The 22787-nt window shown below is 39.4% G+C and overlaps 1 protein-coding gene across 1 annotated transcript in view; it reads right to left on the bottom strand.

Moving 5' to 3' along the window:
- nek7 (NIMA-related kinase 7) overlaps window positions 1-22787 on the bottom strand; it is a 67105-nt gene that overhangs the window by 5069 nt on the left and 39249 nt on the right. Inside the window, exons 5-8 of the mRNA XM_088313622.1 lie at window positions 20854-20964; window positions 13206-13314; window positions 12164-12271; window positions 4075-4169 (exon numbers count right to left, since the gene is read on the bottom strand). Coding sequence (XP_088169748.1) covers window positions 4075-4169; window positions 12164-12271; window positions 13206-13314; window positions 20854-20964 — 423 coding nt within the window. The remainder of the gene's footprint in view (window positions 1-4074; window positions 4170-12163; window positions 12272-13205; window positions 13315-20853; window positions 20965-22787) is intronic.

Consider the following 22787-nt stretch of genomic DNA (forward strand, 5'->3'; position numbering starts at 1 on the left):
GGGGCAATTTTTTTAACTCTTAGTGGCCATAGTGGGGAGTGGGATTTTTCATTTTTTTTGGGGCACCATGTGGAAGGTTAATTGTGGCAATGCACAGCAGACTGCTTTTCAGTGGTTGCGTTTAAGTGAGTTTTCCAGTATTTGCGGACATTGAGTAATCTCGAAGTTGGCTCCTGTAACCTCTGATCTATAGTACTCAGAATAATATTTAGATGTGCCTATTTTTCTTGAAATGTAGGTTTTAATTGGCCATTCTGTGGCATTGTGGTCCATGGAACAGTTGAAAGAAAGAGTGGGGAGGAAAAAGAGTCATGAGGTGAGCTACAGGGATACCGGACTTTGTTGGAGCAATGAAAAAAAAAAAACGACATACTCTGGAGCCCAGATGCACACAAACACAGAGGGGGGAACAGATGTGGATGGTAAAGGCAGCTATGTGCAAAGAGGTAAAGAATTTCTACAGCCTTCCTAACAAAAAAAAATGCAGTTAACTTTGCTTTTTTTTCTTCTTCCTGCTCAATATTTGCATTATTGCAGGGGGAAAAGCGCTTTCATTAAGTTGGATATATGCTCTGTCAGGTCGAAAGGTTTATTAACCAGTGATAAAATAAATGTGTATATATGATTTAATTAAAATAATATTGGAGTTTTAGGTATTCCAGGGAAGTCGTTGAATGCTTTACTACTCCAGATAGTCAAGATGACTGAGATGGGTGAAAAAAGTTTGGGGATGGAAAAATGGCGATGGTCGGCATCTTTTGGGGGACCTTTTAACCTGCCATAGCATAAAAACAACTGTGTCTTCTACAGTAAAATAATTATCATTATCAGTTTCTTATGCCGTGCAGGACTTGTGAGTTACTTCCATGTTCATATCCTCGACGCCGAGTGTAGTTACTGTAAATTGACTTGCAAAGAAATAGTCACATTTCTACATTTTTACTTATCATTATATTACGGATAAATTGGCTAAAGTGTTAAGCAGATGTTTGTCAGCAACAGAGGATATTATTCACAATATTTTAAAAAGAAAATAATGTGCAAAATTACTGGCGGCACAAGTTGAAGTAGAAAAAAAAAATCTCATGCACTGTCGCAAATTTTAGGAGCAAAATGCCACCATTTAGGGGCAGTCTGGAGCCCCTGTACTCCCCTTTGACTAATTATTAACTCTTCTGGAATGACCTAACGTATACATATCAACCTCACAATTAACAATGACATTAAATTGCTAGCCATTAAATCAGTTCAGTATTTAATCAATTCATTCCAAGCTAAAATGCCATCATTCCAGTAAGGTGCGAGACATTTGTATTAAATGTCAAAGATAGCTTCCACTGGCACTTCCACTAATCACTCTCAATTACTGTAAAAAGAAAAATACAGAACGTAGATGTCAAACGTGGAGAGGGAAACTCTCTTTCAGAGGAGTCTTATTGATTCGTTGTACTAGAAATGCTGACTACTCGCGGTGAAAGTTCATTTCAATGCCATGGAAAAGCCCATTTTCACTATCTCAGTGACTGACTTTTGATTCAGTATAACGGAGTGCGTGTTTTCTAGGGTTGGTGAGTGTTTACCAAAAATATACACTTCAAAGTAAGTAAGACAAAAAGAGAGGGAGACTGAAACAGACGCACCAGAGGATGTGGTGGTGGGGGAGGTATCTGCCAGCAATAGATACCAGGAGGCAAAGGGTTAAACAAGACCCCAACGTATTTTCATGCATCTTCTACTTTTGACAGATGAAAAATGTCAACTGTCCTGTTTTTATTTGGGAGTTTTTGCACTATTCATCTGCTTCATTAGTGTCTGCTGCTCCGAGCCCCTGACAGCTGCTGGCCCCCCGCGTTCGCACACACACATAAAGATGCATGCCACACAAACACATCCTCATTTTTTTCTGTGTCACTGCAACGGGTTAGATGATTGACTCACTGTCTGACCTCTGAGGCCCCAGTTTGTGTATGTGTGTGTGTGTGCGTGTGTGTGATAGCATGAGAGAGAGACAGAGAGAGAGAACGAAAAAGTGCATGGTTCATTGATATTCGAGAAAGATTCGATGCGGACGCATGCCTGCTGTCTAAAGAGGTGCGAGTCGGCGGCGGTAGAACACACAGACACACAAAGAGAAACAGTCTCTGCTTTTCTTCAGCAGGTCTATTCCTGAACCTCCACCAGTTCCGCAAATGTCCTTGTTTAATCAACCCTAATTCACTTTTTGTTCTTTTCTGCTTCTTTAAGCGGCTGTGGAAGACGTCATTCTTCTCCAGCTATCCATGAAGGCTGCCCACATTTACGCTTGTCAACACACAATCTTCAAATAATATCAACTAAGTGCACGTATACCCGGTCTCTCACGTACCCGTGTATGCGCACACACACATTGTGTCCAAGTGAAGAAAGCATGACTTTTTTATGTTCACATTGGTCCTTCATGTTTCTTTATGATGACATATTCATCAAGGAACAAGTCAGCGTGTCTGAGGACAGTCATTAAAAATACACCTACTCCCGGTTTAGTCATGATTCCCAAACTTTGACACATTAATAACAAAGGAAACTGTAAGGGTAGGCTGATTAATCCTAGGTAGAAGAATCTATATTGAGTTCCAATGAGCAGGACTTTGCAAGTGCTTGGTATATTGGTGAGATAGTTTGAGAGAAATAATTGAAATTTTTAGCACAGACATCAGCCACAACTTTTCTTCTCAACTATAAGGCTGTACTCAAATGGGAAACCTAATCAAATGCAATAAGTAATGACATAATCTGAAGTAGGTTACTTGAAAATAATTTAAAAAAACACTGGGGAAAAAGTAGTAAATTGTCAATCTCCTGTGAAAAAGGTCCATGAGCAATTTTGTCATTCTTTTTTAAATGGTCACATTTATGTGACGTCTGTAATGCGGGAACCCCATTCACGAAAACGTAAAAAAAAGGAAAAAAAACAGACATAAGTGTTGTTCACAGGACAGTGAAGAAATACTGTGTAAAACGATTACACTAGGCTCACGTTTTCTTCTTCTTCAAAAAAAAGCCCACACTGAAAAACACAGACTTAGCCGTGGGGCAGCTCATCACATGTAAATGCAAGTTGCTGAGTCTTATAAAACCAAGAACTGTAGTGGGGGTGCGATGAGACACAGACTTCTTATATCTGATAAATGGTCAAGCTCCATAAAGGTAATCTCCTCCACTATTAACATAATGTGTCTGGATAAATCGTGTGTGTCAAAAGGCACGATTGTGAGTTATGTAGATACCAATGGAAAAATGTTGTTTTCTTTCCCTGTGAACGGAGGATGATAGTTTTTATCAACTGATGCGCAAACTCCACCTCCTTACCTACCATGTCACCTGGGAGACAACGCCTATGACTACTGTTATCACAGAGGAGGGGTTTGGCTAAGGGGCACATGGAGGGTCAAAGGACGTAATGAGGTTGGACACAAGGAGAAAGGGATCAAACAGAATGGAAGATGAAGATAGACGCTAATACAATGACCAGGTATTGACAGACCCTTCGGACTACACCCAACCCGCAGGCGCATGAATTGGTTTGTTCTGTGCGTTCAAATGGAGCTGTTGCACATGTGAGCACACGCACAAACCAGCACAATTCTCAGCCACTACCATGTTCAGAGTGAAATCAATGAGTACCAATGGGATCATGCTTGGATATCTCTGTGCATTCCTTATGCCTGAAGGTTAAGTGAGGAAAAGGGAGGCACACGGAGGGAATGGAAAAGAGGGCAGGAGAAAAGAGTAGAGAGGGAAGGAGGAGAGAAAACTTTCACATTTTTGTGGATGCACATATGGCCCAAATGGCATAATATGCACGGTGTGGTGTCCGACGCTTGGGGAACAAACATTTGGGCACGTGCATGTCGCCAAAAGAAGCACAGCCAGCTATAAACATGCATGTTCTTGCATGTATGCCCACATGAGCATAGAAAGATTATTTTGCTGGACAAAGATTATTTTCATCGTGACTCTACTTTTTGTATAGAATCCAACCACAGCCTCGTGAAAACAAGCTAGGTTACGCGTTACGTTTGGCTTGGACTTTACCTCGTAGAGCAGGCATCCTAGTGACCAGATGTCCGATTTGAAGTTGTATCCGTTTTCATGTATCCTCTCCGGTGACATGTAGTATGGAGTACCCACTAGATGATGGAATGGGACACAGAGCGATGGAAGTGGAAAAAGAGAACAGGAGGAACAGTGATTATTACCATTGGCACTGCTTACCACATTTTATAAACCTAGTGACGTACGTTTACACAGTAAAGGAAAGCGGACAAGGAATAAGTTGTCTTTTCAACCATGACAAGTTCAGAGGTTGGAACACTCAAGGAATTTTATTAAGAGTGCAAGTAAGGCAAACTACATTAAAGAATATTGGCCCTATTAATTATTAGTCAGCTCAAGTAAGATGATATTTAAAGGTGGCATATAACCATGCACGGCCATAAAGTGCACATAATTGTTAAAGCATGACAAAGTTGTATATGCATGCACAGCGGGCACAAAATATACATAAATCAGTTTTGATTAGTGGGCTTTGTAATGATCTGAAACAGCAACTATTGAAGATGCCCCAGGAGTACTGATGGAGCCTTAAAAGCATTTCTGGTTCTGGTTTGGAAACTCAAGAATCTAAAACTACCCTGGCGACTGGCAGCTTTCCAGAGAATCAGACCTTCACCCAACCGGACTCCAACAGGAACCACAGCTTTACATCATGTCTGCAAGACACTGCAGCTCGCTTTAAAGATTCGCAGCATTCTCAGCAGAGTTTGAAAGGCTGCTTTTTGCATTTGCTTTCTGTTTGCTGGGATTTCCCATGTAAAAGTCGACCAAGCACATCCAGCAGCAGTTTTACATTACAGTAATCACATATGGTCGGGCGTTTTACGATCATGTATTCATTCCACATACTCTAAAGCAAACTTATGTGGAAACTTGGAGGAATCAAGAGAATCTACATTTTGTTTTCATCGGTACTAGTCCTCTATATGATATTTTCATTAAATGATGTAATGTATTATTTCCCATCCCCAGTCGTACAAAAAAAGTTCAAAACAAAACTATTTTGAAAGCTGCCCATAATGGAGTACTTGAAATGTACAATTAGATTATTACAATATAGTTTTATTATAGTTCATTTCTTTAAATGCGGAGAAATTCTATGTGGCGAGTGTTTACATAAAGGTGTCCAGAAACTGTCAGTTTATGGCAAGCTTACTTTAGAAGAAGATTCCTCAGTGTTTGAGTATAGAATTTTAGTAAAGACAGTGGCATGTTAACATGGAGACATTTATGTAGATTATAAGGATGCTCAGAATAAAAATGCATACACACCGTTCGGAATATTCTGAACTGATCACGCTCATTCCAATCAAGATTTGATTCCGAACAAGAGGGGTGTGTTTTATGTCGATTGATAATCTGACTGAATGAAAACACTTACGCAAACTACAGAAAAATAGACAAAATAAGTACAAATGAACCGAGCGACGTTTTGTTGACGCAGAAGTTGCTACGGCTTCTTCTACTGCTATTTCTGGTATATTTGGTCAATTTGCGCATGTCAAAATAATTTGTTCCAATCGAAAGTGTAATGCATGTAATGGCAAGTCCTCATCGGAACAATATTTTTTGTGTCCATGAAAACAGTCCATCCGATCATCAAGAAATTTTGTCCATGTAAACGCCACCACTGTGACAGTAGACGAAATGCACAATGGAGACAGTGTTTAAAAATGATGAGTAAAAAAATAAAAAGAGAAGAAGCTATGAAATTAATCTGCAGCCCACAGATCTTTCTAACAAAGAAAGAAGTCTTCAGAGTTAGTACAACAAAAAGAAGTCGTGATTGCGCATGGTGGGTGAGTCAGAAGCCTAGATGGGAGAATTCCCGCACCTTCAAAGTACGCAAAAAAGGTGTGTAATGAATTAACATAAGCTCAAACGGGAGAATATGCCCCTATTAGATCAGTAGGTGATGGGATCTGAAATGAAATGATCACTTTGGTGATGGTCTAATTGGGCTGAGAAAACACTTTTTGTTTTACCTGTCATTAAAAAAAAAATTCTAGAGAGGAAGTGAGGAAGCCAAGTTGAAGAGCGGAATAAACAGGAGGCTCTAATTGGTCATCAGGCTGGTTTTATAGCACGTGCTCACGTGTGGGGGGTCTCATGACGGCCGGAGCAAGCTCCCTTAACATTCATCATTAGCTGATTAAAAAGAATCAGCCTCTCTTATGCTAATGGTTGCATAAAAAGGAAACCGCGCAGAATGCTAAATTAAGGGCACATTAGTCGATATTCATCTAAATGAATTGAAAGTCATGTTGGGATTGATTTCAGTTTTTACCAATGACTTGAATGATACTCTATTTTTCAGGAACCAATTTAAGATATGTAGATGGTGAGATGTCAATTACTGTATCTTCTGTGCAGTACTTCATAAATGCTTAACAGACTAACTATTATACAGATACCATTTTAGCATTTTGCAAGGGGGTTTACAATGTTTTTATTCAAATCTAGTTTACATTTGCCGCCTTCTCTCTCCTTTTCAACTTGTAAGCGCATTTACAGTTTACTTCTGTTGGCATCTTATTCCACGTGCATGCAGCATAACAACAAAATGCTGCTTCGCTGTGTTTGCTTTGAACTTTGGGATCCACCATTTGACCCACGTCTGGAGACCTCAGATTCAGACAACATTAATATTCAATTTGAATTTTTTTTAAATGTATTCGGGACCTAAACCAATAAGTGCGTTATAGACCAACTGTTTCTGAGAGGATTATTTTTATTTTTTTTTTTGCAGGGTTTGACTTTCAGGAATCAGAGCAGCCCATGTAGAGTCTGTTGTAGTCGCATGCAATTTGTTGCTTTTCCGACGTGTCCGACTGTGCCCTCATTCTGATTTTGGCACTACCAGTCTCGGAACTTTGTTGCTGGCTTTTAAAGAATATGCTTGCATTTCTATAAATATATGTCTAAATCATGGGATTTACCTCCAATATCAACCTCCCCAGAGTGTTTTAGCTTGTGTTCTGTTTTCTCTGTACTTTGTCATTGCACATTTCACATTGTTAACACCGCCCTCATTAAAGGTGTTAATTACAGGTATATTATACTACATATTACTGGCTAGAGACTTGTTCTTTTATTGACTACATCATCTTTCTGGTTGCTATCTTTCTTTTGTGCTTTTCTGTCTCTCACTTTACTGGCCCAGGCTCTTCCGTTCATTAAAGCTGCAAATGTGTCGTATTTTGTATACGGTGAATATTTTCTTTCATACATCTACAGAGCTTAAGAAATGTATTAAACCACCAATCATAAACAGACCATCCGGCATCATTGAGTGTCTGGATGCTTTCATTTTCGGTCAAATTTCTACATGACCATTTTGAGCAGCAATGCTGAATTCCGTCCGGAATTCAATTTTTTCAATCCCCAAATTTGAGTTGACGAACTGGAGTTCTCTGAGCTGACATCTCACTCAAGAAATAATGGTGTGCTTCATAATTTTGCAGTTTTTGATAATTAATAATATTTCTATTTTTAGCATATTTTTTTGTCAAGCACAGTACAGTATAAATAGTATAAAGCATAAATAATGACTTTGTAATTATCAATGTTGTCACTTTATGGCAGCTCTGGCACATATTTGACACTGGGTAAAAAAAAAGTTGAACACGATATGTTGCTGTGGACGATTTAAAGCACATGAATACATGACTCAGTATAAGAGAGTAAAAATTACTGTGTCACTGTAGTACTCTATATGAGTGTGCATGAGATGAAGAGAGAGCCTGTTGGCCGTTAGTTTTAAAGCTTCTTGGCTGACAGAATCAATGACTGGACCAGCATTGCGTCTCCTGTTCATCACAGTGACTGAGCTAATTATAGAGCCACACTGGGACACTACTGTAAAACATGCACAAATACATGGCTCCGCCCACTTATTCTTTATTTCCACTGCTATTTTTCTTGCCATTATTTCCTTTCGCTATGCTTGCTTTCTCTATTTATTTTTTTTAACTGTCAGTAAGATCATTTCCATCACTGGACACATTGTGCCCTTCTTTCTCAGAGTTTCTCGGCTATCTGCACCTCCATTTCTTTTGCCCCATCTTCAGTCTGTCACTATGCACCAGGTTCACATTTTCTTCTTTTGCATCTGCACACTCCACGCACCATGGCCGTGTCCCATGGAATATGGGCATAGCAAGGGCCAGAGTACTAAAGAATGGCAAAAAAGTGTCTGCAACTAAAAAGGTCAATGGATGTCACAGGAAAAACCAAGGCCATCGGAAGAAAGAATGAACCCAGTTCAGACTTTTATGTGAGTTGATGTACATATTTTCAGTGTTAATTTATTGCAATGCGATAAAAGCCATTAAAAACTATTGTGTGGAAACGACTTAAAACATCCTGCACGGAGGGCTTCGGGTGCACGGACAGTGGAGGAATGGGCAAGACCCGATACCAGATATCAGGAGATCTGGAGTACCAACAAGTGGTGACAATATCAGTTACCAATACTTCAGGTAGTTTATATGTTTAAAATAGAACGTTGTTATTACTCGGTGCATTAACAATATAAATTTTTCCTGTTGAATGCAGTGAAGGAAATGTAGCTTATTTACTTGTATATATTATACAGCGTTTCCAATTTTTTTGTACTTCTATGTAATGACAAGGTATACTTTATTTTAGTAATGGCCATATATTTTGTATGACTTGTATGTTTTCCTTGGATGATTATATTTGATTTTCATTTTCTATTTTAGCTCCAACCCATTGGACATTTTTTAAAATCTTATCCATATCATCTTATATCAAACAGTGTATTTTTTTTCAGCTGTATCATGCAGCCTTATATTTCTAACTGGTGCCAATCTTAACAGTAATATGTTGCGCTTCAATATATTTTGAATAACGAATAAATCTCAGGTTTTCCGTTTTATTTTAGTCTGAAAAAAAATTGGTATTGAATATCCGTACGTGTAAATTATTAATTCATAAACATGGATGAAAATATAGCTTCTTTGACACTACAACATTAATAACCATGTAAGACGACATCATATCGTAATATGAATGATTAGTTATGTTGACACTCTGGGACTTGGGTTGCCTGTCCCCGGTCAGCCTAAAGATGGTGCTGTGGACTTAACAGTTAATGAGCAATTGCAGCCATTTTCAGAGCGATCACGAGAAACACACTTTTTCCACAGTCTGTGCTGCCACTGCTCCCGCTGCCGCTGCACAGGGGCCTGGAATAGCATGCTGTGTGTGATAATAACACTTTGACATCGCAAAGTGAGACAGTGTGAATGACAGTGGAATATGTTCAACATATTCCAATCTACTTAATTTAAGCGGCCATGAGACTGCCAGAAAGATGTTGGACAGCTCTTAGGACATCTCTGCATGCCAAACTCACATCTAGATTCCAAGGAAGGTCTTAGTGTTAGAAATTTTAAGGCTGCTTTAAAACATTTCTAGAAAAGAAAAAGTATCATCTTAAAGCACACTTGAACCAGCAGAACATTGGCACTTATATAATTGTAAAAAATAAAAAATGAAATAGTAATGTAAAAATCAAATCAGTACTAAAATTCACCACCCTAAAAGACTCTGTAGTGATTTAAGGGTTTTTTGGGGTTTTTTTGCAATGAGATTTACGACAAATTGGCACGCCCCCTTTTGGAGCTCAGCTTGTTATTTTTGCTGGCTCAGCGGTCTACGTCACAGCAGGAAGGCAAGCATAGTAATATTGCTAAATTGGTCAGTTCTGTTGTCTAAAAGGGCCATCAATTGCCACCAAATTTCAAATTCACATTACTGCAATCATCTTCGCTGCTCGCCAACGATCATGATAGCCCGCAAGTGGACTTGTCCAAATGACCATGAATAAATCATGTCTTACCTAAAGTCATGTTTTTTAGTATAGCAGTGGGTTCCCTAGGCAGCAGAAAGTATTTTCCAAAGCAAGTCTCGACACAGAGCCATTTCATAACGGTCTCTCCTCCGTAAACATTGGAGATGATCGGCGCATAACCAGGTTGTTGTTTTTTTTTCTTCATGGTTTTTGTGACGTCATGAGAGAGAGCTTGGTCTCACAAAGACGCAGCTTGCTTCCTCACGAACGCTCTCTGGAGCTGTTGCCGTTTACTTACGTGAGACAAGTCCTCTACAAAATGGAACAACACGTGTTGTGATCCAATTTGTTTTCAGATCTGTTTGTATTTTCTTTTAGTCATTGGGAGGGGTGGAGTCTCCGGCGCACACCTGCTAGTCAGCATCGTAAATTGGGCTCTTAAGCCCTGGAGACAGAGGAGCTAGTCGCCGGAATATTGTCTCTTGTTGCCATTTGCCATCATGCATTTTTTTACTTTGTGACATTCCAGTTTTGTCTCTAAATCGTCCACGTCAGGAGTTCATCCCAAGCTCTCGTTATTCTCGGTTTTACTATCCTTATGTAGGTTAGTTTTCGTATTGTATTATTAGTGTTCCTGAGCGTCTTGAGTTTTCCTTTAGTCTTATTATTATTATTATCTGCTTTGTTTATCTTCGCATAGTTAGTTGGTTAGTCCTGTTTTCAGCGGCTAGCTCCTCTCTTGTTTCACCCATTCACCCATTTTTGCTGCACATACAATCATAAGACGCCTTCCTTCTCGTGAATCTGCACAACTGAGGACTAAGTGGTGAAACAAGAGCTAATGGATAGAATCGGCATTGGCGCTAAATGTAATGGCGGCATGAAGCTCGCTAGCTCAACTCATGTTGTGCGTTTGGCGTCCGTCATGTGACCAAGTAATAGCCGACATGGGTGGTAGGAGTTTACGTAGGGGTGACAGTTGGCCGACAGTCACCAGCACGTGCCAAAAAAATAATAGTTGACGAGAGGGCGGGGGGGGGGGGTAGTGTGTACAGCATCGTGGAGGGGATGGTGCGAACGACGGTAATCACAAATGCCCAAACAGAACAGATGACGCAGAGGAGAGGGGTTTGTACGATGGACATTACTACTAAAGTTAACCGCCGACAGTGGCGTCACACAGTTGAACCGGTCCAGAAAAATGGATGTTTTGGAAAATTAACACATTTTCCCGAAATTCTCGATGACCAGCACACCCCTGGTTGTACCCGTATAACCACCTCGTTAATTATACTTGTTTAGATATTTTTTAATGTAGCTTTTGATTATTAGTAGTTTATAGCACTGAATAAAAAAAACCTCATGTTTTAGTCAGAAGGCACTGATCAAAAACTAAATATTTTATAGGACTTTTTCTTTTGCATCAAATTAACTGTGATGGGTTCAGATCCAATTGATAAATGGCAGTTAGTGAAGTCAGTTTACAAATTGTGAAGAGGGAGACTCCCGTTTTAAACACTTGAACACCTTTGAAGTGAGGAAAAGGCCTATGTGGGACTTTTTCTGGTGAACCCCATGTCTACTTAAAAGTGAAACAAATGTCTGGGTCTGTTCCTTTAGAAATTAATTATCACTCAAACGTCTCAATCGGATACTGGCTTCACTCCAAAAGATGCACGGTACATGGCTTCGAGTACATCCAACATCCAACTCATTATAGAAGAATATAATTGAGCATGTGGTTCCATCCTGTCAATTTGTCTCCGGTTTAGCGCTCCACTTTTTTTGTGTGCAATCTTAAACACGGCCAAAATCCTAATGACTATAGCTCCTCATATCTTCAAAGAAAATGCTTTGTTTTCAGAATTTATTTCCGATTGCAAACAGGCACCCACTTAACGCTAATTGTAACTTTGATTGTAAAGTTTGCCAGCTTGTTTTACGGGACAAAGTCCCTTATCTGAGCCGTGTGTCAAATGCCTGTGCTCGGTATCCATCTGTGCAGGGGTTAAAGGGCAATGCAAAAGGAAGTGGCTAAGTGGCCTATGAAGCTGTTGGGCACAAGTCTGAGTAGGCAGCATTGGCTAAATGACACACAACTCTGCTCTCACCATGGCTAATGAAACGCATCCAACTGCAGGTGATTACTAATGGCTGCTTTGTGCAAACGAGTGTGTATATGCATTTCGGTGCACAAACATGGACGGTAGGTCTTTCATGTCCAATAACGGATAGACAGCCGTGAGTTACCGAGAGAGTGAGCAGCCGTGGTTTTGGAGCTGAAGAACCGCCCTAGTCCCAGATCTCCTAGCTTCACTACTCCCGTAGCTGTGATGAATACATTGGCTGGCTTGATATCTGAAGAAGAAAGGAGTTCGATTAGGTGGATATTTCAGTGATGCTGAACGAAATGCAGGTCAGTTCACACTCTGTACAGCATAATTGTTAAGCATCTTTTCCACAGGATTCCTCTCGGTAAACTGGTCGTTAAAGCTCTGAGCTTCACGTTGAGTAGTATCCCTGTACTCTAATCAAAGACAGCTTAACGGAAGTATATCACACCTGTAGATGTGTGTGCGTGTGTGTGTGTGCGCGCTTCAAGGGACTTCATTTGACTGAACGCTATTAAACACACGTGGCACCATTAACACTATGTTCTTTGGCCTATGTTTGGTTGAACATTAACAGTTCTGAAACCCCTTGTACAAAAACGCCATTGTGAATTTTTTTTTTCAAAGCAATAATTCTGAATTCAAATAAACTCTTTAAAGTGGTTTAGGTTAAAATCTTGCCAAGATCCAGGAAATAATCTGATATTGAAATAAAATTAATTGAATATGAAAGTCTGGGTCTTTTCTACAACGGACATTGTCATGTATTTTTTTTAAATCCATAAGTGATCCTTCATACACGTTTATGCATCTCAAGTGAGAAATTTCACAGCTCTTTCAGTAGTCCAAAATGAATTACAATTTAAGCACTAAAGTAATAACCAAACAAAACAACTTATTTGATATTTGATTAAAAAAAAAGGGTTTAACTATTTTTTTTCATTTTTTTTTTTATAACAGGACATTTGAAATGCCAGTCAATTAAATTTCAGCATAAAAAAAATCATTTAAGAGGCCTCTTCTATGTAGAGTTGTATAAAACACAAATATATATAAAAAAAAATAATTATATTAATTACCAGTGTGCTTAAGTTTGAGAAGCTGTGGCATAAACTTTAAATTAGGTGACCATCTAATGAATTTGTTCAGCGTTGTACATGGAGTGTTTTTCATCATTCTACCTCTGTGCATGACTCTCCGGGAGTGCATATGCTCAAGTGCGCTGCAAAGCTGGACAAAGTACTTCCACACAGTTCTTTCGGGGATAAGTCTCCTCTGCTTCTTAAAGTGCTGCAAGAGAAATGACACAAATAATGGCTTCACCAAAGAAGAACATTCAATACAAAATTTTAACAACAGAAATGTTTGCGTCCTGCAATGCAGTTTTAAGTATTGGCCCGTATTGAAGATCCAGGATCTATTTCCATTCTCAGTCCCCCACTCATGGCTCCTTGTTTAATGGGACCCAGATAGATTTCCTCTCATTCAGTCCCTTTCCTAACAAAGTCGCTTCTTATTTTCTCTATGGCTGTCAATAGAAAGCACATGCACTCTCAGCAACAAAGACAGGAAATGTGTGGTACCTTCCAAAACTCCCCCATCTGGCATACAGTTCTTTTGTTAGGTACGGCCTTCAGTGGCACACTGTAACTGTTTTTTTCTTTTGTTTTTGTAACTTGATTTTGGAGAGTGGAACTGATCGGACTCATCCAGCATGTGGTCCCTTAATAAAACGGAAAATAAGGATTTCATGAACTGATATGGTGCATAAATCATTAGCTGAAGACCTGCTAAAAAAAAACAGTAAGTAAACAAATAGTCCAGTTTAATTTAAGGTTTATTTTCCTTTATTTCTTCAAATTTAACATATTGTATGCATATATGTTCTTGCATTATTTTAGTCAAAATTTGTGAAGGTTATCGGTAACATAACAGCATTTTCCTTTTTGGCACCCTGCCATTTGTATATCAACTCCAGTCATACAGTACCTAAAGGGTGGCACTGATCATAGGAGATATGTTTCAGTGCGACAACATGAAAGGAATGAAACACACACACCAAAAAAAACCCAAAAACAATCATATTTTCTGAGGAAAAGACATCTTGCCCCGTAATACTCTAACAGCGCTATGCCGCATGTAGAGTAGATGTCTACCCACCGTTGTGGCCCTCACACACCATCAGCAGCTTCTTGTTTATTTGTGGGTAACATTTGTCATGCCGGTTGTACTACAAATTAGTAATAGTATTTATGCAACGAGCGCAGAAATCATCATCTTGTCTACAAACATAGTAGTGGAAACACAAACGAGGATGCTTAGCTCCCAAGTTATTTCTGTTGGTCAGAAACAACTGTTATCTCATTAAAATTCAAAAGTACTCAATTTGTATATAAGCTATCCTCTGACTGTAGTTTCCGGGATGTGGTCATCTTGTGGCCAACGAGTCTCTTCATTGTGTTGGCTCTACCAAAGGTGAAATTGTGCATAGTAACAAGGGTCGTGTGTGTGAACGCTTTTCTTAAGACAACCTCACAGAAGGTCCGGAATTCTTCAGAGATTCTCCCAAAATAAATTGAAGCAGTTCATTCCTCAACTCCTATGAGTTGAATATTGAGTCACGATCGGTCACAATAATGCCAAATTCAAATCAGAGCTTTTTGCAAGCCCTTTGCTTTTTATCGGCTCTTGATTCCTATCCACAAACCGCAAAGATGTCAGACTTAAAACAGGAGACCTACTAACTTTGACAAATGATATGCATAAAATTGGAAAAAAATGTGAAATGCCAAATTTGAATGAACTAAAAGAAAAAGACAAGTATATGAAATCAGGCTCCAAAATTGTGAGAAACAGAGGCTTCCTCCAATGTTTCTGATGCTGTGGCCGTATTGTCCACTGTATGCGCTGAAAACACAGCAGTGACTCAATGTTGCCTCTAGAGGACCAAAGCTGTATTACATGGTTGGCTTGGTCTCATTAGCTTGCTTGGCACTTTTGAGTTATTTTAATGTACGACAATTAAAATCCACATACTTTGCATAGCCTCTTATAATAGAAGCAACAGCACAATATATAAAAACAAAGAAAGACATTTTAGTGAAGTCTATGGGTGAACAGCCCGACTGAACAAAGAATGAAAATAAGAGGATAATAGAGGTAGATGGAAAGAGGGAAGGATAGACCTTGGCCTATATCCTAACAAAGCCCCACTCAGAAGCCATTCTTCCCTTGCCCTCCTATTTCCATATCAGAGGACTGTTTGATGTCAATGGGGGAGCACATAGATGCCCACCACCAGCCTAACAGTTACGCCTTTAACTGCAAACGCTGCACATGCAATATTCTGTAAGTGCATGCAAATTTTATATCATTTGAATTCTGAGATGACCAGATCAAGATAAAGAGAAAATGAATGAGACAGAAAATGAAAGAAATAAATGAATCAATGAACCAAATCATAAAAGCATGCATTTGGCGTTATTCTGTTTCGGACTGTATGTAACATTATCAATAGGTCAACTAATGTGTGCCTTTAAGTTTGAAACAACTACGTTACGGTTACCTACAAACAAATTATTTCTGTGTTCTAACATTAGCGGTACAAGGGATAAAAAAAAATATTTTTGCTAGAAGCTACTGAATAGGGGTAGCACTGTGCAAACGCACTTCCCTTTCTTTCCTCAGGGTATCTTGCCTGTTAGTATCGTGGCGCAATAAGAAAAAAAAAATTGGAGTGTTGGCAATAAATTTAACTCGTCATTTGTTGGATCGCACAATTATTACATCATAACGTACAAGCTGCGTCGCGCTTTTGTTATGCGAGTCATGCGCTACTTTAACATAACGCACTTCAGATGTCTCCGGGCTCACATAAGGACAGCAAGTGTTGCACGCTGTTCATACAGAATCCGAGCAATTGATTAAAGACCAAGTGTGAAGTAAACTTGACCAACCGTATTTTGAGTAATAAATCTATTTTAAGAATACTCACATGAGTTTTTTTTAACGCAAAAGTCCTTGATTCATAGTTAGACCCATAGCAACGCCCTAACAACGAAAATGCTTTTGTTCAGCAATAGCCAGTATTCGTTTTGTTCCGTGTATTGTGACAGCTTGTGTGTGACTGACAGGTGTGGTGTATGAATGCGGGTTGCGCATGCGCTGAAGAAAAACGGTGAGAAAGGAGGTAAAAGAGCGAGAACAAGGGAGGACTATGTGCGAGAACAAGGAACCGAGGAGAACGAGCGGATGGGTGTTAAGTAGAGTTGAACAGCAAGTGTGAATATATCCCATATTTTCACGACCATAAGGCGCAGTCTCAGTTGCGGTTGCTATTTATGCATTTAACACATACATAAAGCATATTACTGGCCGCAGGCATGTCAAAACTTACCTTAGATTAGCATGCATGTACACTTAAACATTCGCTAGCATGCTAGTTTTGAAAAAGACAGCAAGAGCGAAACAGAGTTTGGCTGTACTGTCATTATTTTTTTTTTAGTCCTCATCCACAAATCCATCAAAGTCCTCTTTTGACGCCAAAGCAATTATTACTCTCTCACTTTATTTGATTTTTTAATCAATTTCTGTCAGAAAGATTATTTTTATGCCTTGTGCAAAATCGTGCTACTTTCCATTTACATTTGATAATTTTATACATCAGTAGTAGGACTATTGGATACATTTCCTATTTGATACAGGTCTATTAAATGCAACTTAAAAATGTGTGTGCGTGAGTGTGGGGGTGTGTCTGCGTGTGCGTGTGCACGCCCGTAATGCCTATGAGCATGAGATCCTTCAGCCAGCCATGTTCACTCTGTCGTAGAGCTAACCTCGCCTCTCCTAATTTGCTGTGTTAAACAGTACGAATGTAAAACTGCTGAGTATGACTGCAAACAGCTTGTCATTTAAGCATAGGAGAAAACCAAGCTTTATGCATCCAAACCACTAATTTGCCTCACCGGCAGGGATAATAATAACATGGGCTCAGGCGAAGTTAAAAATGAAAAATAAGGGGAACCACAGGGGCAACTGCTTTTACTTTTGAAGTATATATATATATATATATATATATATATATATATATATATATATATATATATATATATATAGGGACGATTCTTCCGGGAATCGTACACAGCTCTGTTGTCACGCCTATCTTGAGTCATTCACGTCTTCAAAACGTGTCCTTTTGATGACCTCGGTGAGCCTGGAAGCTGGGTGGAAGAATCACACGATGCCAGGTCGGATGAGAAGGGAGGTTGCGCCAACTCGGCGGTGATGTTCTCTGTCAGGAATTGTCGGATGCTCGAGGCATTGTGAGCAGGCATGTTGTCATGGTGAAACAACCTTGAGTTGTCCTGCCACAACTTTCGCATCTTCGCACGCCCTGAAGAGCGCAAACTTCGCAGGATGTCTTGGCAGACGTGCTGGTTGATCGGCTGGCCCACATTTAAGGGGAAAACTTGCAGTTTATAATTTCGGGTTGAAATACATCTTTGGTGACAAGACAATGTAATTAAAAAAAGACAGAGAGCAACTTTGAGGCTCAATTTGTGTATATCTCAAAACACAGTACTCTGTGGTGCAAAATAGTGCAAACAAAAAAAAACTCGGGTCTAACAATTCACACAAGCCCAGATTCAATATGATTTTCAATTCCGGATTTTGATTCTTGATTTTTTTTTTTTTTTAATTGCTGCAATGACTGTAGACTTGTGTGTTGCTGCAGCCATCCACAAACGCAGTACACAAGTATTGGCACATGTCTGTAAATATTTAGTGCATTTTAAATCGGACCAAATTCTGGTTATTGACTTTAGGAAGCCTTGCTCAAAAAGCACTATTTTTTAAATTCATTTTTATTTGATAGTAATTTTGCGACCAAATATTTGAATATCTGAATTATTATGCATGCTAAACATTATGATGTTCCTGCATTAAGTCAGAAGAAATGTTTGGAACCGGACTTCTGAGCGTTTACGTTATACGTGACGACATCTACACTAAAAGGTATTTGGTTTTCGGTTGCATTACGGAATGTATGATTCAGATTGACTCACTGTCCAGGTAGCCAAAAATCCAGTCTCACAAAAACCACAGTCCTCCTGCCTCCATTCCTTCAGTTATACAAGGCCATATGTCTGGGATGTTGTTTCCAAGTCAACATTCCATTACACTCAATGGGGACGCAAAATAGTCATTTATTTTCAGGCAGTATCCTGAGATTCTACAAATTTCATGAAAAGTAGTCCAATATCTGACTAATTCAGCATCTCTTCTTTTGCAATTAATTAACCCAAATTTTGAAGTGTTGCGGTGCACACTGCTTCATTTAAATACTATTATTCAAGCAATAAAACTGGTCAGGGATGAACAAGGTGAGGATATCACTGATGCATTTTGAGAGAAAAAAAATTAAAAGACAGATGATCTCTCTACCTGGTCACATTATGTTACAAAAGAAATGAGACTGACAACTTCTCTCAATAAATGCACAACAGTACAACTTTAATGGAGTTAATAAATAAATGGTAGAGTAAATGAACAGTACTCAGTAACCCAGAAATGCACAAGAAGGATGTACTTCTTGTCTCCTACTAAACATTTGAACGGGTTGAACATTGGCACTTATATAATAGGTGTGCATGTAAAAATTACATGGGCACTAAAATCCCCCCCCCCCCTAAAAGACTCTGTAGAGATTTCATTGATTTCTTGGGATGAGGTTCATGACTAATTGGCACAGCCCCTTTTGGGGCTCAGCTTGTTACTTTTTCCATCTCAGCGGGGAGGCAGGCATTCTAATATTGATTGGTTTGGTCACGTTCTGTTGTCTGAAACGGTCACCAATCGCAACCAAAATACAAATGCACATTACTAATCTTGTCCACTTGCGTCTACCGTAAACATATAAAAGAGTTCTAATCAATATTTTGGATCAACCCCACCCAAAATTAAAAAATTTAAAAAATACCTTGTCAGACACTTTTTCACCTACACAAGCTAATAATAATAATAATAATAATAATAATAATAATATTCCCTTTATTAGTCCCACAATGGGGAAATTCGAGATTCGAACCCAAGCCTCCTGGGGAGACTGGGTCCTGAACGCGGCGCCTTAGACCACTCGCCTTAGACCACTCGGCCATCCTGGCAGCTGGAAAGGATAATAATTTACACACTAACCCCGGTGGCAACTGGTTTTAGTTTTTGGACATTTAGCTAAGCTAAAGTTTTGTTTAGTCTGAGGAGGTAACCAGGCTGGATGGATGTTTGCCCCCAACAGCTAACAGTAGCCGTTGCACTACTCAAGGCAGCAATTAACTTTCGGCCACTAAAATGACAAGGTTAGCAGAACAAACTCAGGTTCTTAAGAGTGCAGAAATGTGGCTAAAACCAATCTTCTCCACCAATCACATGTTCCTCAGTGGAGGTATGGAAAAGTCACTGTCCTCTTCTGCTTTGAGATGACTAAAAGGCTTTTCATTTTTTTTTAGAGAGAACTACTTCGTGTGCAGTTAAAATAACTCATTTGAATTGTTTCTCAGGTGTTGTTCAATGTTTTGTAATCAAACAAGATTGGACGTCGAAGGGGTATCATAAATAAATAGAAAAAAATCCCCATGACAGGCATTTTAAAGATTGAGGATCGTTGATCGGCCAGAAAATTGTGATTCGACTGATTTTTATGCCTGTGATGTATCACCTTCCTCCACAAACAGCACAACAAAACTGCTGAATCTATTTCCTCCAAGCCGTTAGCCAAGTTATCTAAAAGTAATTATTTTCTTGTCATCATCTGTTTACGCTCAACCTGGCAATCACGTGCATTGTGATTGCAATACACGTCGCTAAGATTCACTGAACACTTCCCGCAGGGCCACCAAAATAAAAGTCCCTCTATATTCCAACTGCCAGGACAGGTTAATTTTGATTCTGTAAGTTTAACTTAGCAAAACCTTTTCTATGTTATCATTAAAAGGAGGGCAATATGTATAAATACGTTTCAGTTCAATGCGATTATTCTCCAGCTTCTCAATGTCACATTACTTCATGTCACAAGTGACAACTGGATGAGCTCCTTGTTGCACCGTCAACCAAAGCCAGTGCACAGAAACTGACGTCTGAGCTACATGTAAATCTGGGAGTGGTCTGAAATGGAACACTCTCCAGTGCACTCTGACTGAGATTTAGTAAATATACTGCATATAAAAATGTACACTTCTTTCCAAAATTATTGTAAACAATGAGGTCATTATCTTTATCTTTGCTGTGCACTCGAACAAGTTAGGATATCAGCTTTTATTTATCGGTATTTTCAGCACAACTGGATCTGACGGCATTTGAAAACAGCACCTTTTGTTTTACTCAACCCATTTATTACGTGAATAAAATATTTTTAAAATGTGACTGGCGAGGGTCCAAATAAAATATTCAATCTCATGCACTTCAATCTATCTGTTCAAATACTTTTGCTCACCCAAAAATATGGCTGTTTGCAACAAATAGTGCTTCTAAGTTATGTTTTGAATCCAGATATAATCACCAACAAATAAAACTTGCGATGCCGAGCTCTTGTGTTGTCGTCATATTTTGATGCTAACTCCATACGTTTTTTGTCTACAACAAAGAAAAGAATTGGCCTAACTCTTCCATTACTGTTGGAGGGTAGTTTATGCTACAATAAGTAACAAAGAATCTCTATTTTGTCATTTATATTACTTAGTATCCTTGGGCGTGTTAAACTCAAGATGACTCTGTATTCATTAAAGCTTTTCCTAAAATTTGTTACTGTTGCTGGGGAGGGAAGTCACTTCTTACCTTGATCATGCGCGAGAGGTCTCCGGCATCAGCTAGCTCCAGTACTATGTTTAGCTCATTGTCCTCAATAAAAGACGCATGATACTTTATCACATTTGGATGGTTCAGTTGCTGTGGGAGAAAAAGAAGCAACACAACAGAGAAATGAATAAAAGTAGTTCATCTTGGCCAAACTGGTCTCTCTCTCTCTCTCTCTATATATATATATATATCTTAGTGACCAAGTACAATATGACCAATAGGTGGACATTACTGAGTTTAGCAACTCTTTCCATATGCCAAATCAGCCCATGACAATTTTAGATTCATTAGCATTAGCTCATTTTCAAATTTCCTTTCATCCACGGGTACTGGTATTGTTGAATCAACGTCAAAGTTTTTCTTTTCACTGGAAGTCACTCTCTTACGTTCTCACTCCCATAATCAACTGGCATCTGAGAGGGAACTTCTCATAAGCGTTCTCTTTCCCGCCAGTCTCCTCCTCACGCTCCTCATTTTGCTTTTGAAAATAATCTGCAAGAGACCGCTTCGTTTTTGGAAAATGGTATCCCAAGGGGGGCGGGCTATGTTGTGTTCTGGCTGCAACATGTTTTGTTCTGTCCCCCATAGAGCTTCAAATCCTCCCAAAGAGGCTCACAGAGAGCGTTGCCTGCCTGATATTGCTTGCTTACTGAATTGTTCACTATTTGTTGTTTTGGTGCGCCGCCATGGAGATATGTAGTTCAATTGTCTCTTTTTTGGTTGTCATTGTGGTTTTTGTCCTTAATACCTTGTGTAATGTGTTGTCGACAACGACCATTTTCATACTGTGAAATTTATTGCTGAAAAACTTGTTCCAAGTGTTCTAAAATTGGCAGGAAAGCATTTTGTTTTGTAAAAAACAATAAATAAATAAATAAATAATAAAAATACTGACAGATGCATCGTTAGCAATTAATCAGGGGTTGGACTACTCCTCAAAGCCCCCTTGAATTGTAATTACTTAGATCACCAAGATATTTCTATGCCTTAAACTTTGCAGGAGCAATTTGGGGAAGGACTTTTTTTTGCCAGTGGCCCAGTGCATAAAGAAGGTTTGGAAAGTATTGCTTGGAAAGGTTTAGTTTGAGTGGCCTCCACAGTCATGAGGTAAACGGGGGGGGGGAAAGTGCAAAATATTGAAGAAAGTCACAAATAAAAAAATGGAAGCTGGAATAAGACATCGTTTTCATTTGATCAGACCAATTAAAAGTAAAACCATAGAATACATACTGCCTTTGAAATCCCTATTTTAAACGCATGGACTGAACAAAACTGTTTTGTCCTCCAGTGTGACAAAGCTGGGTGACTTGTCACAACAACCCCTCTAACTGTGATGACAACAACTCGTGCAAGACACACACATGCGCACACACGCGCGCACACACACGCAGCATCGCATACACGCTTGACAGGCTGACAAGGTTGGCAGTCAGAAAAACAAGCTGGGCTTATCTCAAACTGAGATTCCTTCCTGTTGGTTGGTCAATAAGGCACGAACAACATTTCCCGTTGTAAACAAAGCGTATCCATCAAGGCCAAGAAGAGTCGGGAGAGATCGAGAGCGAGGGAGACAGAGAGAGGGAGAAAGTGCCATTAGGGGCATGAAGCACACCATTAATTTAAAGCACTGGTGAGGTGAAACATGGAAAAATAACTAAATTGAGACAAGCAACGGAAGGGTGAAGCAGTTACAGAAGAAATTAGTGAGAAGGGAATGATACATAGAGAGCTTGAGACGAGGGCCCATGTGGTGAGGCATTGTAGCACAGTCGGGGGGTAGTGGGGGGCCTAGGAGGGTAAGCCGGGGGAGATACAAGTTGACAGAGCAGTGTGACACACGTCCTCCACGTGGCTTCGCTTTCTGCGCTGTGATTAAAGAAATGTTCATGCTCTGAATGATGCAGAGAAGAAGG

This window comes from Idiotropiscis lumnitzeri, chromosome 13, assembly GCF_059441095.1.
Source record: "Idiotropiscis lumnitzeri isolate Australia: NSW breed Sydney's pygmy pipehorse chromosome 13, RoL_Ilum_1.0, whole genome shotgun sequence".
NCBI classification, from domain to species: domain Eukaryota; kingdom Metazoa; phylum Chordata; class Actinopteri; order Syngnathiformes; family Syngnathidae; genus Idiotropiscis; species Idiotropiscis lumnitzeri.